Consider the following 14,476-nt stretch of genomic DNA (forward strand, 5'->3'; position numbering starts at 1 on the left):
AAACAACTGACATCATAATACTGTACTTGCAATTTTGCACAGACTGAAAAATAGGAAAGGACACTTCTAAAGAGAGATGCACAGGTTTGTCCAAAAGGTAGCAAAATGTGTTGCTAGGTGTTTTTTTAACGTCTCTTTCTAAATCTCACAACAATGTCTACTGTATGTTGGCAGCACTGCAGGTCGTAAATTCACCCCTAACAGAAAGCTTACGTCAAAGAGTGAAAGCCAATGAGCAAACACCAACAGTTAGCCAGATGACCAATGGTGGTGAGACTTGATCACTCAGTCAGTCAGTGTTTTATAAAGCTAGCCTGTTGCTGCAATCCAGCCAACAGCTTATTACGCACTTATCAATAGTGCTAGCAACTTTAGATCAATAGCAAAAATCAAAGGGCCAAATTTATTCCCATGTTATGATAAGTATTTAAATGTATTCACTGTGCACTCTCCCTGTTTCATACAACAAATTGTCTAAATTGTCCTAATGAGCTTAAGCACTATGATGAACGTGTGGCTTTTCTGCACCTCTCTCTGCCTGCACAGCATGTTTGAGTGCTGATAATATTTGTTTTCCCTTTGCTCTTCAAAATTTACACAACAATAAACTGCAAAAACCTGGTTCATACACAAGCCTAAATGGATTATGCTGGTTACTGTTACTCTTTTAATCTATTTTCGCATATATATATATATGAAATCATGAGACCCTGGACTGACACTTCCATGTGTTGTTCCTAGCTGTCATTGCCTGGAAAGCAGTTTGTATTGATCCCGATGTGCTTCCACAGACATGATATGAATGCTTAATATTGCAACATATGCTTACACTATGACATCACATAGCCTGTTAATCAGTGTGTTGACTTGCATGCAGGAAACCAGTTTAGTGGGTGAAATCAGGTTAAAATGGGTAATAAGAGATCACGTTTACAGCACATGCACCACAGTAACCTGGTAACCGTATAACCTGAATTCACATTCAGCAACAAAAAGATTTACTAAGAGAGCTTATTGTTTAACATTTATAATTTTATACTAGTTGTATAATGTGGAACCAACAAAGTTTTAGACATGTTAATCTTGGCTTCCATTTGACTCCATTAGTAGTTTCACATGATGTAAATGTGTAGCAGTAAAATCAGATATATGGACAAACGATAAAGTTCCTCTAAAAGAAACATGGCTTAGTTAACCAAGTTTACCTCCATTCCACAACAATTGGACAAACTTTTCAGTTTATTTGATGTTAAAGATATAAGTTTACCAACTTATGCAACAAAGCTGGCAGCTGAATTTACATCAACAACTCTTGGGGGATTTATTATAAACCGTTCTTGGGCTTGAAGTTTATGAGGAGTCTGAACGGATGTGTGGGTAATTTTGAAACGGAGTGTCTTCAATATGTGCTCAGGAAACTGAGGCAACCACCTGCTTTACATTCATAAAGCTGAACACATTCACAACTGAGAGCTGCTCGTCTTGGTCTATTAGGCACTGAGCAGCTCTACTTAAGAATTTAAGGGGTGCAGTGCTGTGTCGTGCTCACATTAAAAAGGAGCTGCTGATAGAGAGTGTGTTATGCCTTCACATCCCGCACCTGAATTTCAGAGACAGTCTGAGGATGTGACTAAACTCCAACAACCACAAGGTTAAAATGCTTGCCTGAATACGATGTTTGTTTTTGGTGCAGTTTCAGTTTAAAAGCTTCTGCGTCGTGTGTGTAGCACAGTCCTGTCTGAAGTGCCAAGTGTGAGTCAGAGGCTCAGATGAGTTTGTCTCTCTCTGGGGGAAATGACAGCACAAACCTGCTCTCACCTTGTTCTCCTTGGTTGACTGATTTCATAAAACAAAGAGCTGTTAATCCACCTGCCCCTGTTAATCATCCACACATAAATACACATGTATTTGTGTATGTGTAAGTGCACACACACACACACACACACACACACACACACACACACACACACACACACACACACACACACACACACACACACACACACACACACACGCTCAGCCAAAAGTAACTGATTGAAGGTTTCTCCAAACTAAGCTCATTTCACATAACACTGAGCTTTTCCTTCCATGGGAGCCACCAGGCTGTCAGTCACCCACAGGGGTGTATGTATTTGTATGTGAGTGACAGCCACTGGTGATGAGAGTGTGCAGGTGTGTGGATGTCTATAAAGAAGAGAGATGACGCGAGACATAATATGACTGATATTGACATGCTTACTAGAGCAAAGGAGAGCTGTGAAAAATATTTAATAAGCACCTAGAGACCAATGAAAATGTGTGTGTGTGAGTGTTTGTGTGTAATCGGTGACAGATGAGCTATCTGCAAACATAATAAATAAACGTCTTTGTGGGTTAAAACTCTCTCAGCTAAAAAGAGGTATCATAGGCCTGTTGGGGCATGCCTAACTGATCAAGCTGTGCAGTTGTGAGTGTGTGTGTGTGTGTGTGCTGCTTGATACCTGGTCCAGTATATCAGAGAACTGCCATAGTTTACTAAGCTCCACAAGGTTTAGCCAGGTCATGTCAAGGATCCATTTAGCTGGTTTCTGAGGGCAAGCCTTCAGGTCCAGAGATGCACCTCCTACGAACACACACACATGAACACACCATGATAAATGTCTGAAATACATGCAAATGTACAAACACACGAAAGTCATGTTGTGAATCCATGTTTGGCAGGTTGCAGATGACAGATGGTCAAACTGCATGCAAGTAGCAGACTGTGTCTGTTCTGGCCTTGCCAGTTGTCATACTTGGCTTTTATCCCTGCGGTGAGGAGCAGTCCATATCTCTGAGTCAGTCCACTGCTACATAACCAATATGTTTGAAATGTGTTTAAACCTCAAGACAAACTTTAAAAACATATCCAGTAAATAATGTATACGTTAAAAAATATAGGTCTTTAACTTTATCAAACAACCTGGAGTCTGGCCTAAGGTGAATCATAGCTGTAAAACCTTTGTAACTTCTCTTTATATTTTGAGATTTTAATGCAGCCTCAGTGGAAACAGGTATACACTGGCTGTTTGGGTGCAGGATCAGTAGAGGGTTACATGTAAAGATAGTAGGGATCAGGGAGATAAACAAAGACTTTTTTTATCTGGAAACTTCTGCTTTTCCAGATACTACCGCCAACTTCACAGTATCTCAACTCCTCTTTACTTTTGTTGCAGACACATAAAATCCTGAAATTTTGTAAATGTCTTCACACCAATGTGCTTTGGGGAAATAATCAGATTTGAGGGAGCTTGGCTTCAGAAGTGAGAAATTACATTAATAACATTGCAACTGTTTTTGCATTTTTCCCCAAATATAATTTTCACCTATGGGAAGGTTTGCCATTCTCTCTAGGCACTTATTAGATTCCTGTATTTTTGTACAGCACAGTGTGAAAATTAACTAGCAGCGTTTTAAAACTTGCTGAATATTTCTTCAAAGTAAGCACAGAATGCTTGGTCAAACTGGCGAGAACTTTTACAGGCAGAAGCTTCAAATTGTTCACACCTCTTACCTTTAATGAGTGTGAGGAACTCCTCATGTTTGACCCTGTTGCTCTGCATGTCGATCTTCAGAGTCAACAGCAGAGTGAAGAGGAACTTGTGCTCTTCGTACAGACCCCGTGCTGCGTACTTGTACACTTCGAAGGTCATGAACTCTATGATGTTGGTGATGCGTTTGCTGGTGATAGGGCTTTTTGAGGACCTGTTCAAGAAGGATTTTGAAGCATATGGCACAAAGACATTTATTCAATTTACATCTTATTAGCTGTTTGGAGTGCCTGTGATGATGTACAGTAGGGTAGGTCATTTTTAAAATTAACCCCTAAAAATAAAAATACAGACTGAGATCAAGCAAAGCCTGACTAGTTAACCCAAGCACAGACCAGTCTGGTTGTCTGTGGCGCTTGGTAACAATGACTGGCCAATAGGCACATTGGTATTATATTGGTGTTGGCTGTATCATGGTTTGAGCTACAGTATGGGCAGTTGGTTAAAACGGATCGTGGTTGTATTTGATGTTTGCCTCAGGCATACCTGCAACAAAAACTACCTTATTGGAGCTAATAATGTTCCATACACGTTGATGCCGTCAAAGAGATTTGTTGGTGATGCTTCAGGCTGGCCTTGTAGCACTGCTATATTGAATTAAACCTGTTTTTTCGGCTTTCAAAGACACTAATGAGGTCCCTATTTTCCTCATTATGTCCTGTACAAAGCTTATTTGGATCAAAAAGCTTTAGACGGGATCATGGTTATATAATTAGTCTGCTTACAGTGTTTATTCGTTATTTGTTGTAGTCTACTAGTGCAGGCTGTCTGATGCTTAGACTCTTCTAACTTATATGCACAAGACTATCCCTGCTGCTCTTCCAACATAAGTTCACCATGTATGTACAGTACATTTGAGTTGATGGCTGTGTTCACCCAGAAAGACAGTCAGCCAGTTTTATATGATAAAAGGCTGACATGGAGCTCTACATTTAAGCAAAGGCAAATGAAAAGTATGGGTTTGCCCAAAATTTCACTTTTACTGCAGATGAAGCCAGAGCAGAAAATGGCAGAATATTCTTACCTTGCCAGAGAGAGGTCAAAAAGTCCTAGGAACTGTCTCAGAGACGTTTGATACATGACGTTCACCATACTCATTTCAGTGATCAGGAAGTACAGGATACTGCCCCTGGTGGCCACTGAAAACACACAGAAACACAACAATAGTTACAGCAGTGGAAAAAGGAGTGCAGTTGTTGACATGTTAGGCATGTTTAAAGAGATGACTGACATTTGATTTTAAAAAAGTGAACTTTTGGGTAACTATACTGTATGATGTGGAAAACTGACGATGAAGTTGAACAACCTCTCGTGAGGCAAATGTGTTTTTATGCCTGGATTTGGTAGTAAGATTTTCTCTTTCCGTTGCTTGAGCTGATTTACACACTGAAAATGAATCATTTTCATTTGATTGAAACTAGACTGAAAATTGTCAGGCACACTACAATCAACCAGAGACAATTACCACCCCCCCAAAAAAAAGTGTAAATTCTGTGCTGGAGCAAGTTGACATGACCTACCAGGTCGGTACTCCTCTCTGGCAGCATTAATCTGGATCTCTGTCTCTGCAGCAATCTGTAGTTTCTGAGTGACCTCTTCAGCTGTGCGTTTGGTGTTACCAAGGACAAGAATCAGACTCTCATCATCCACCAGTGAACCCTGCAAAGAGATATTTGCATGTCAGAAAATGAACGGAAATGGAAACATTACCCATGAAATTGCTATGGTAATGGAGTTCGGAATTAGAGACACAGCTGGAACAGATGTGCATGTACAGTTTCTATTATTTGACCATTCAACCTTATTTATGTAACTATCCTACCTGTATATGAACGCAATGGCCCACTCTTCAAGGCACTCCAGATTACTGTATATTTTTAAGCAAATGGCTATTTTTCATAAATTGCTTTCCTCTAAAGGAAGGAGGCACTGGTGGTCTTGGAAGTAACTAGATTTCACCTCCAGTACTAGTTTGTAGGTCCAAATGAACGTTGGAATCACATTTGATGAAATTCCCTAAAGGTGTTATAGCTTGTTTAATATAGAAGCTGTTTGTTACTTCAGAGTGTTTTGTGATACACAGTTTTAGAGAATATTTCCATGCCTGTGTGCTGGTCAGTCGGTAGAGGAGGTTGTCCTCTAACTCCTTCATCTTTCTCTTGTTAGATGTCACATCTTCCAAAAGGTCAGTCCTCTCCTTCTCCAGCTCCTGGTGTCACCAAATCACAGAAAACACAGAAAACATACAAATAGTTAACAAGTGTCGCCCCTTATAAGGAGGTTTCGAATTTTACCAAAAACTGTGTTGCGCAAACAAATGTTGCTCCTAATAGTTCACGCCCTGTCACAATTTAAAATTACTGTCAGACTGATGTGGTTTAAACCAGTTCTCCTGCAATATTAAAAGCGTACCTCTCTAAAAGCCACTTTCTTTCACTTTCATAGGGCAGGTTTTAATGAGATAAAATGAGCCCAAATGCTCCAGATTTTTTTCTTTCCCTAAAAAGAAAAATTCAAATTGCAGGACAAATATTATTCTGCACAGTGCCCTAGAGCTGAACACTGAAATAGAACAAGAGTCAGCAGAGAAATACTGGATCGGGCTCCAGCCGTCTTCAGGTGCTTCTGCTCTGAATGTCACGCTGACACTCTGTGATTTAAAGAGAATTTATTCTGCCAGAATCATGAACCAAACTCTGTCACCCGCGGTAAAACCATGAGACACATGGGTCTTTGTGAAATAGTGTGTTGGATGTCAACTCCTCAGAGTATTTTCACTGTGAAACTCTTTATGGTCAAGGTAAGTGACTGTTATCTGAAAATGGAGGGACATACAGTATGTAAATGTCACAGCTGGGGGTTGTCTACACACTGGAGCTGTGACATAAAGTGAAAGCAAATACTGTAACTGAACAACGATGTTGGGCTTGAGAAAGCTGCATAAACAGCAGACAAGCAGGCTTTATAGCGCAGGCAGTAACTTCAGCTTCCATTATGATTAAATCCATATTTAGTACAGAGCCACTTCTCCTGTCTGGCATAAATCCTTCATCCGATGATCAGCTATGACTCCAGAGAAAATAGCCTTCCTACTGTACTGTCTTTTCACATTCAATCATGTAGGGTGCAATTATAATGTGTTTCTCTCTCACAGGACAAAAGAATCAAGTCCCCGATAGTTTTAACGTATCTGTGTAAATACTGAGTATTAATACATACTGTATGCATTCTATTTCTGGTTGTTTGGTTGTTTCCTCACATTGTGTCTGTGGAGCGAAATGATTGCCATGTTCTACATTCAAAGGGTGATAATAACCTTGCAGTTACATTGTCACACAATCTGTTTGCCAAAGAAAGAAGATGAGGTAGGAAGAGGTGTTGCAAGTCTTCATTTATATGGTCTCCAACAGCTCCATGGAATTGCAAAGATTTTTTGTGCTAAGTCGATGCTTTCTTTCTGCAGAAACATACCTAAAGTTTATAGGGAAACTATGCATGTCCGGTCGCCTTTCCGCTGTTTTGCTAACCCTACTCCTGACCATGGGCATTTGTTTACAATGAAGCCGGCCAGAAGGCAATCAATAGAACAGTACATAACGTTATATGTCATATATGTGTAGTCTTATCTGTGATAAACAAGAGATAACGGGTTACGGGGCGCATTTGTGTCACAGCGCCGCAGAGACTAGAGCTGTGACACCAGAGTGGCAGCACTGATCTTGCAAGGTTGGTTTTCAGCCAAGAGGCGCTACATGGAGGGCAGAGAGCCTCCATGTCATTCTCCCTGTAACAAGTTACATGTCATTTATTAAACCATCACAATTAACTCCTGCATAGTTCCTCTTTAAACAGGCTAACTAAGTTTTCAAAATGTATAGCATAAAACGAGCAGCTAATATAAATATACAGTCTTCATTCTGAGTGTAGGCTTACCTGCTTTTCCGTGAGGATGACTCGTCCCAGCAGCTGGTCCTCCAGTCCCCTCATGGTGACAGTGAAGTCGATGATGGAGGTGCGAGCGCTGATTTCTGGGGTGTAGGCTGGGTTAGGCAGCTTGGTGGTTACATAGAGCCTAAAGCCCTTCATCACATCCACCTCTTTGTCACCAACTTTCACCTGCAAATGTAAAGTAGAGATCACGATTGTGTGGAGTTACGGTTAGAAAATTGACAGTATTATAAGTGGAATACCAAAATAGTAAAAAGAACAAATAAATTAACCACACACAAAGTATGTAATTTTATATAAGAATCAAAAGCACGTTATGGAGCCTATTTTTACTCCACTTATTGGATTTAATTATTCAAATCTAAACCACTTAAAGAAGATAAATAACACAACACATAGTCACACATCTGTCATGACAGACGGTGATCAAAGTGAATATAAAAATGTGTTTGAGTATCGGACAAACAGGGAAACAGTATCCTGGTGTCAGATAAAGCTGCTCAAAAACACTTCCTGTGTGTCTCCCTTCCTCTGTGCATGTGTGTGGATGTGTGTTTGTGTTTGCCCAGATCAGCGTTTAATTACTCATGGCAGTATAACTTCTAATTATCCATCTGCCGTTTTTCCCCGGGAGCTGTTGTCTGCAGACACCTTCACTTCGTCCTCACACCAGGATATTAATAGAACTTAAAGCTTTTCAGGAAAGGGTGGGAGGCGGAGACACGAGGAAGAGCGTCAACACTTCTACTCAGGCCTCTTATTAGGTAGTCAGGAGACTCCTGGCTGGATGTGCGGTCTGCACCAACACATACTTACTTGCAATCACCATAAGGTGTGAGTGTGTTCATAATATCTTGCAGTCGTACATTATGTCCAATGTATGTGTGAGTGCATGCACGTGTTTGATGTGTACGTGAGACCGAGGGAGGCAGCGACTGAATAACCAGAATCAGCCAGAGCTACGAGCTGAGAGGCGATAATGAGAGAGAGAGAGAAAGAAAGAGAGAGAGAGAGAGCAAGAGAGAGGGAAGTTCACTCTGTTTCTCACAAGATTTATAGTATAGCTTTGTGTGTGTGCGTGTGTGTTTGTGTGTGTGCAAGAGCAAGAATAAGAATGAGAGTACGGCGGTGACATAAGTAAAACTCCACCTTGTTGTGATAAACAGTGCAGCAATATATCCACAAACAATGTCTTTTTGCTGAGCTATTAGCTCTGTTTTGGGCAAATTGTTGCTCAAATCTTTACAAGCGAGACAGAAAAGACACAGTTATGTGTGCAGCAAAAATGCTTTCTGCAAAGTTCAAACCAATTTATTAGTTCTTCCCTGTCATGCGCAATTCTGTGTATTTCCTGTAATACTAAGAATTCGACATCCCGAACTTGCTTCAAGGACGCTATTTTCGCCGATAGAATGCAGACAAAATAATAACCGTTCAAACCATTCTCTGCAATTTTCCAAATTAAAAATATCTAACTGCAACAGAACATTACAGGGAAATTAGGGAGCTGAGACAGAGAGAGCCTATTTTTCACTATCTAGCCACAAATGAGAAGAGAAACACATATCTGGCAGGGGGGAAGCTTGATATTGAATTTCACTTCTCATCAACAGGAAATGTCTTTCTTGAAGCCAGAAAGACGCTGTATAGAACCATACTGTAATTTTGCTTAATGGCCCGTCTGACTCTCATTATGATTTCATTAGACGTGCCATGGTAGAAATTACTTTGAATGTGGTTAGATATCAAACATCATGTTTGTCTATTAGATTTAATTTGAAATTACTTTGAGTGCTAATTAAATGACCTCACTAATGTGGATATTTCGGGCCTGATTATTGCCTGGAAATTAACACTTTCTTCTCATCATTTCATGCTTAACAGCTAATAAATATGACACAGCTACTTGAACGAGGCACAGGAACACACTGTGTACTTGACGCAAGGAACCGTACTGGTGAATTTCTTTTACCAACTTAATCTTCATCATTCAACCTTTTTTCACATCAGTCCAGTTAATACCGAGTTCAAACTATCTGTCTCCCAGTGATATTTTTCACTGTGTCAGTACTGTATCAGAGACAAAAGCAAGTCCTTCACTTTCCTGATTATGTTTGACAGCATGTGTCAAAGTATCAGTAATGCTTCACACAGAAAGAAAAAATTAAGCTTGGAAATTAAACATGGAAATCAATTACACAGTGGACCCAGGAAAAATGAAGAAATTAGTCTGTACAGTCACTGAGTCTGTCCACAATTATCACTCACTGTGAGTGACCAAGCTCACTGAGTACATTTTAATCTGTCCCCAGACAGTGAACATGATTTGGGTCAGGTGGTCCAGCTGGCGTGATTAGAGAAACTAAAGACCGTCTCCACCTCCAGCCAGCACCACCCGTGGTGTGCAGTGCCAGTGAACAGCCTTGTTTTCCCCTTTCTGGGCAAATAAACCTGCGTCAGTGCAGGTGTGACGGCTGGCACAGGGTATGGATTATTTCTGCCATGTTACCTTGTAAGTGGAGCCAGTTTTGATGAAGTTTTTCTCCAGGATGTTGTCCAGTGCAGGGTCCAACTCCTCCCCTACATCCTCAATCAAAAGGGGGCGTCCCAGAGACAAACTGTCCTCCAAGTGGTTCTTGAAATACCTGTGGTTCAGTGAAGTGATCTGGAATCAGGAAAAATAACCTCTGGTGAAAAGACCGACTTAAAAATGGCATTTGTGTGATCTCAGTGCAGCCCTTGCCCGATGGAATGAATCAATACCATTTACAAAGCATTGATTTAATGGTTTTATTACAATAATATGGTTTAGATGGGGGGAAATCTCAAATGATGTGACACAAATTCTTGATTTTGGTGAAGCAATCATGACATATTTCACTTCTCCCTTATTGCTGCTAAGCTACAAAGGCCAGTGTCTCTAAGAAAACCTTAGAAAAAAATAGAATTAGTCTGAGGAAGTCACTTATGGAAGGGGTTCAAACCCACTGCTTAGGGGAAAGCATCTTCAGGAAACTCATAATAGGACTGCAGAATGCATTCACTCAGCTCAGAGATTGCCCCTAACAGGGCCAGTGACCTTGGCTGGTCTTATTACGCCTGCAGAATTTTGCTGTACTTTTTCAAGGCAACGGGAAAAAAAAAACATGTTGAACAATGGAAAGAATCTGAGGCCAAAAGGAACATTACAGAATCTGAGAATCTAGGACTATTACATCAAGCAAGGAGGAGAAGATAAGAGGCTGCTTAAAAATCTAAATCTCACATTACAGAGCAGGAGATGACAAAATAATTATAATAGAAAATAATTACTGAAAGTAATGACATAAAAATACTGACTTGAGGTTGGTTTAGTTGAGTTGAAGGTGCAATTTATGGAGCACTCTTCTTTCAATTTCAAATGTTTTGGTAATGTTGCATTATGAGAGAACAAGGATACAAAGACTGAAAACGTCACTGCAGGCCATCATTGGGGTTGGAAAATAACATTGTGAAATATTAAAGGATAAAATATGTATTAAAAACTCATATATCACTTTTACAAATGTATTCAGACACTTAATTCAGTAATTTGTAGAAGCCCATTTTGCCAGCGGTGTCAGCTTAAAGTCGTCTTGTACAAGTTTGCACAACTGGATTTCGGCAGTTTATCCCATTCTTCCTGGCAAATCCTCTCAGACTCTGTCAGACTGGATGGGAAGCATCTGTGAGCTGCTTTCCCCAGCTGTCTCTACAGATGTTTTGTGAGGAATGAGTCTGTGCAAGGCCACTTCCATATTGACAGTGGACCTCTGAAGCTCTCTTACAGTGATTGTGGTTCATGGTCAACTCCCTGATCAATGCACTTCTTTCTAGGACTCTAGGATAAATCCAGGTTGTCCCAAACTTCATCCATGAAAAGACAGTTGAAGCCGCTGTGATCTGTGTCTCACCTCACTACAATTATATGAAAAGAGACTCCATGACTTATTTTGGACCTTATACTGTATATAGATATGTGTGCCTTTCTAAACTATGTCCAACTAATTCTATTTATCTCGTACTTTCTGACACCTCTATATTAAAAGTAAAGGAAAAGAAAAAAAATCCCAAACCTGCAGCTCATTCTTGGCCTCCTTGTTCTTGATCCAGATTTTTCCTTGCGTCTGTGGGTCAATAAGTAGGGGGAAGCGGGCAGCTTTGGTGACAATGATGCCGTTCTGAATGGAAAGGTCATCACTGGGGAGCCCCTGTGAGATGACAAATCATTCCTCTGTTTACTTGAGCAAATGCCACCCGATTGATATGCATATAAACCATCTTCATGTTAGTTTTCTACATTTCTGTCCAGTATTTGATTTAGCAACAGCGCACATCTGACTGATATACACATTTATCCTTGAGAGGTGCAGTAATCAATAATGGAACAAGTCAACATCGGCAACTGCAATGTGGAAAACATGCAGAATAAACATCATACTGTATGGACCACATCAGTATGCACTACACGCGTTTCCTCGCTTGGCCGACAGCAGCTACCACAGCTGGTTACTGACCTGCAGGTTCCATTCGCCGACAGTGGGTGCATCAATGAGCAGCTCGGACAGATTGAGATTGTTGCCAAATGGGATGCAACGCTGCTTTAACTCCTGCTGCCAGTCGCTCAGTAAAAGATTACGAAACTCCTGATTAAAGGGGCCGGAGTACGAGAGGAAAGCCGTGGCTAGAAGAACATCACCTGGAGCAAGGAGATACAGTACAGGAGTCACCAAACTTAAAAGCACACTGGTTATTTGGTGTATTAGACTTGATCTCTATGGGAAGGTTATTCAAGTGTAAGTTGTTTATTTCTTTCACGTAACATTATGTCTTTCACATTCAAACATAATTTCACAAATAAACAAATAATAATATCAGTGACAGAGACACAATTATTTACCTGCCATAATTGCCATTTACTGTTTTAACAATTAGGTTTAGTAATCTGCTTTGAAACCCACCAACAAGGCGCTTGGTTTGTGCAGCAAATTCTTTGCTCTGCTCCGTCCATCTCTCCTTCTCGCCAGCAAGCCCACTGATGAGACTGGACGCTGTCTGCATTTTGTGTCTGCAGCGCTCAGCATCCTCCAGCAGTGTCTGATGGGTAGAGAGGGCAGATAAGAAGGTCAGTAGGTTGATGTGTCCAACTCTCTCTTCATCAAACCATTTAATTCTCATTCAGCCATTTATTCTTTGTATGTCTGTGCAGATTTACACCAATCTGAGCTCTGTAAAAATAGATATACTGGAATTTCTCCATGTGCCTCAGTACAAAGACATGCAGGTTGGGTTCATTTCAAGTCAGGATTGCCCAAATGAATCTGGAAGCCTGCATCTGTTTGTCCTCTATGACTGCCCAAATTATCCTCCCTTTTAAAAAGCATTGAAAGACATCACCAGCACCTCTAGGCCATTTATCATGATTATCTCTTAATCAACAGTTCAATAAGAAGATTCTTTATCCAAAAGCAATGTTATAATCTGTAAAGACAGTCTATTTTAGGCAATGTCTTCATTCAGAAGCACATTAAAATCAACAGCCATTGTCCCAGTCTCAAACGCTTTTGTCCCCTGGAGATGAACTGATCTGTGTCCTAATCACAAAATTATAAAAAGAGTCAACTTTGGCTGTCCAGATTGACTAATCAGGGAGTGATGACGCACATATTTTTTCCATTTACATGGTGTCATTTGTCACAGAACACATAGTACACAAACAATGGACACAACTGACAGTGCAACCCAGTTGTCTCCTGTGACTTCAGATTATGGGCTTGTCTGTGTTCCTTTTTAATGAGATTATGGGCTTGTCTGTGTTCCTTTTTAATGAGAAGCTAATTTAATAAAGTGTTGAGATTTTCTTAAAATACTTTGTTCTAGTACAGTAATAAGGATGTTAAATCATCTGCATGATCTACCTTACTTTTATAAATTCCTTACAGTCATAAATAACATGGGGTCACAGTTTTCATGGCGATATGAACAGAAGTTCATAGCATAAATGTTTTTGAATACCGGTAGATACGTTATTCTTCTTAACTTGGGGTTTTACTTTTCTATTGCTCACAGCGAAAATGCTTTAGCTTAAGAATGTATCACTATTAAATGAAAAGGAGTGAGCCAGAGAGAGGGGATAAAATCAATGTTTTAGGTTTGACTATATCAATAAAGCACAGAAACAGCTGTTGCAGCCAGGCTTCAGTGGAACAGACCAACACTAGATGCCCAGTTGTAGAAGATGATATTCATTAATCATTAATTAGTAAATCAAATATCACCAGTTTGTGCAGGGTAGCACATTCCTTTATTATATTACATCAAATAATGTTGCTATAAAGCCCCAGGTAGAGAACCAGCAGCACTCCTTAAATAATTCATATCACATCTGTTTACATCACGTGATCCAGTGATTGTCTCAGTTATCTTTTGGGAACACGCTGTTCCTGTTTTGTGCCTCATGCTGATTTATAATATGTGTTACTGGGAGGTTAAAGAAAACCATTGACCTGTTTCTCCATCATGGCCTTCTCATACTCCGCCTGCACCACATCCAGCTCGGCCTGCTTTGCGTCCAGCTCAGCCTGAGCCTTCTGAAGGTCCACATTAGCTATGGCCAGACGATTCTGCTGCACCGCCAAGTTAGCCTAATAAAGAAAGGAGAGAGAGACAGAAAGAGAGAGGGATCTGTGATTCCATTATTGCACATAAAAACCCTACAGAGGTCACAGTCAGTTCAGGGAGAGATAGAAGGTGGAGAGAAATAGACAAAAGAAAGAAGAGACTAGATGAGGTGATGACAGGGTTTGACAGAAAAAGGAATGAGTTTTTTTATTGAGCTGGAAAATTTGGACAAATCTGAGAGAAAAGGAATATTTTGGGATTAAACTGGAGTGATAATAATCATTTTTAAAGGTTAGAAGTACTATGGTAGAAGGTTGGAA

General features: G+C 40.3%; 1 protein-coding gene across 1 annotated transcript in view; it reads right to left on the minus strand.

Moving 5' to 3' along the window:
- dnah5 (dynein, axonemal, heavy chain 5) overlaps window positions 1–14,476 on the minus strand; it is a 92,614-nt gene that overhangs the window by 12,578 nt on the left and 65,560 nt on the right. The window contains exons 67-77 of the mRNA XM_085802516.1: window positions 14,042–14,179; window positions 12,497–12,632; window positions 12,053–12,234; window positions 11,612–11,746; window positions 10,027–10,182; window positions 7,503–7,685; window positions 5,674–5,778; window positions 5,090–5,228; window positions 4,594–4,708; window positions 3,533–3,723; window positions 2,481–2,602 (exon numbers count right to left, since the gene is read on the minus strand). Of these exons, the coding sequence (XP_085658642.1) occupies window positions 2,481–2,602; window positions 3,533–3,723; window positions 4,594–4,708; window positions 5,090–5,228; window positions 5,674–5,778; window positions 7,503–7,685; window positions 10,027–10,182; window positions 11,612–11,746; window positions 12,053–12,234; window positions 12,497–12,632; window positions 14,042–14,179 (1,602 nt within the window). The remainder of the gene's footprint in view (window positions 1–2,480; window positions 2,603–3,532; window positions 3,724–4,593; window positions 4,709–5,089; window positions 5,229–5,673; window positions 5,779–7,502; window positions 7,686–10,026; window positions 10,183–11,611; window positions 11,747–12,052; window positions 12,235–12,496; window positions 12,633–14,041; window positions 14,180–14,476) is intronic.

Source organism: Trachurus japonicus, chromosome 16 (assembly GCF_045865225.1).
Source record: "Trachurus japonicus isolate A0001 chromosome 16, Traja_1.0".
Lineage (NCBI taxonomy): Eukaryota > Metazoa > Chordata > Actinopteri > Carangiformes > Carangidae > Trachurus > Trachurus japonicus.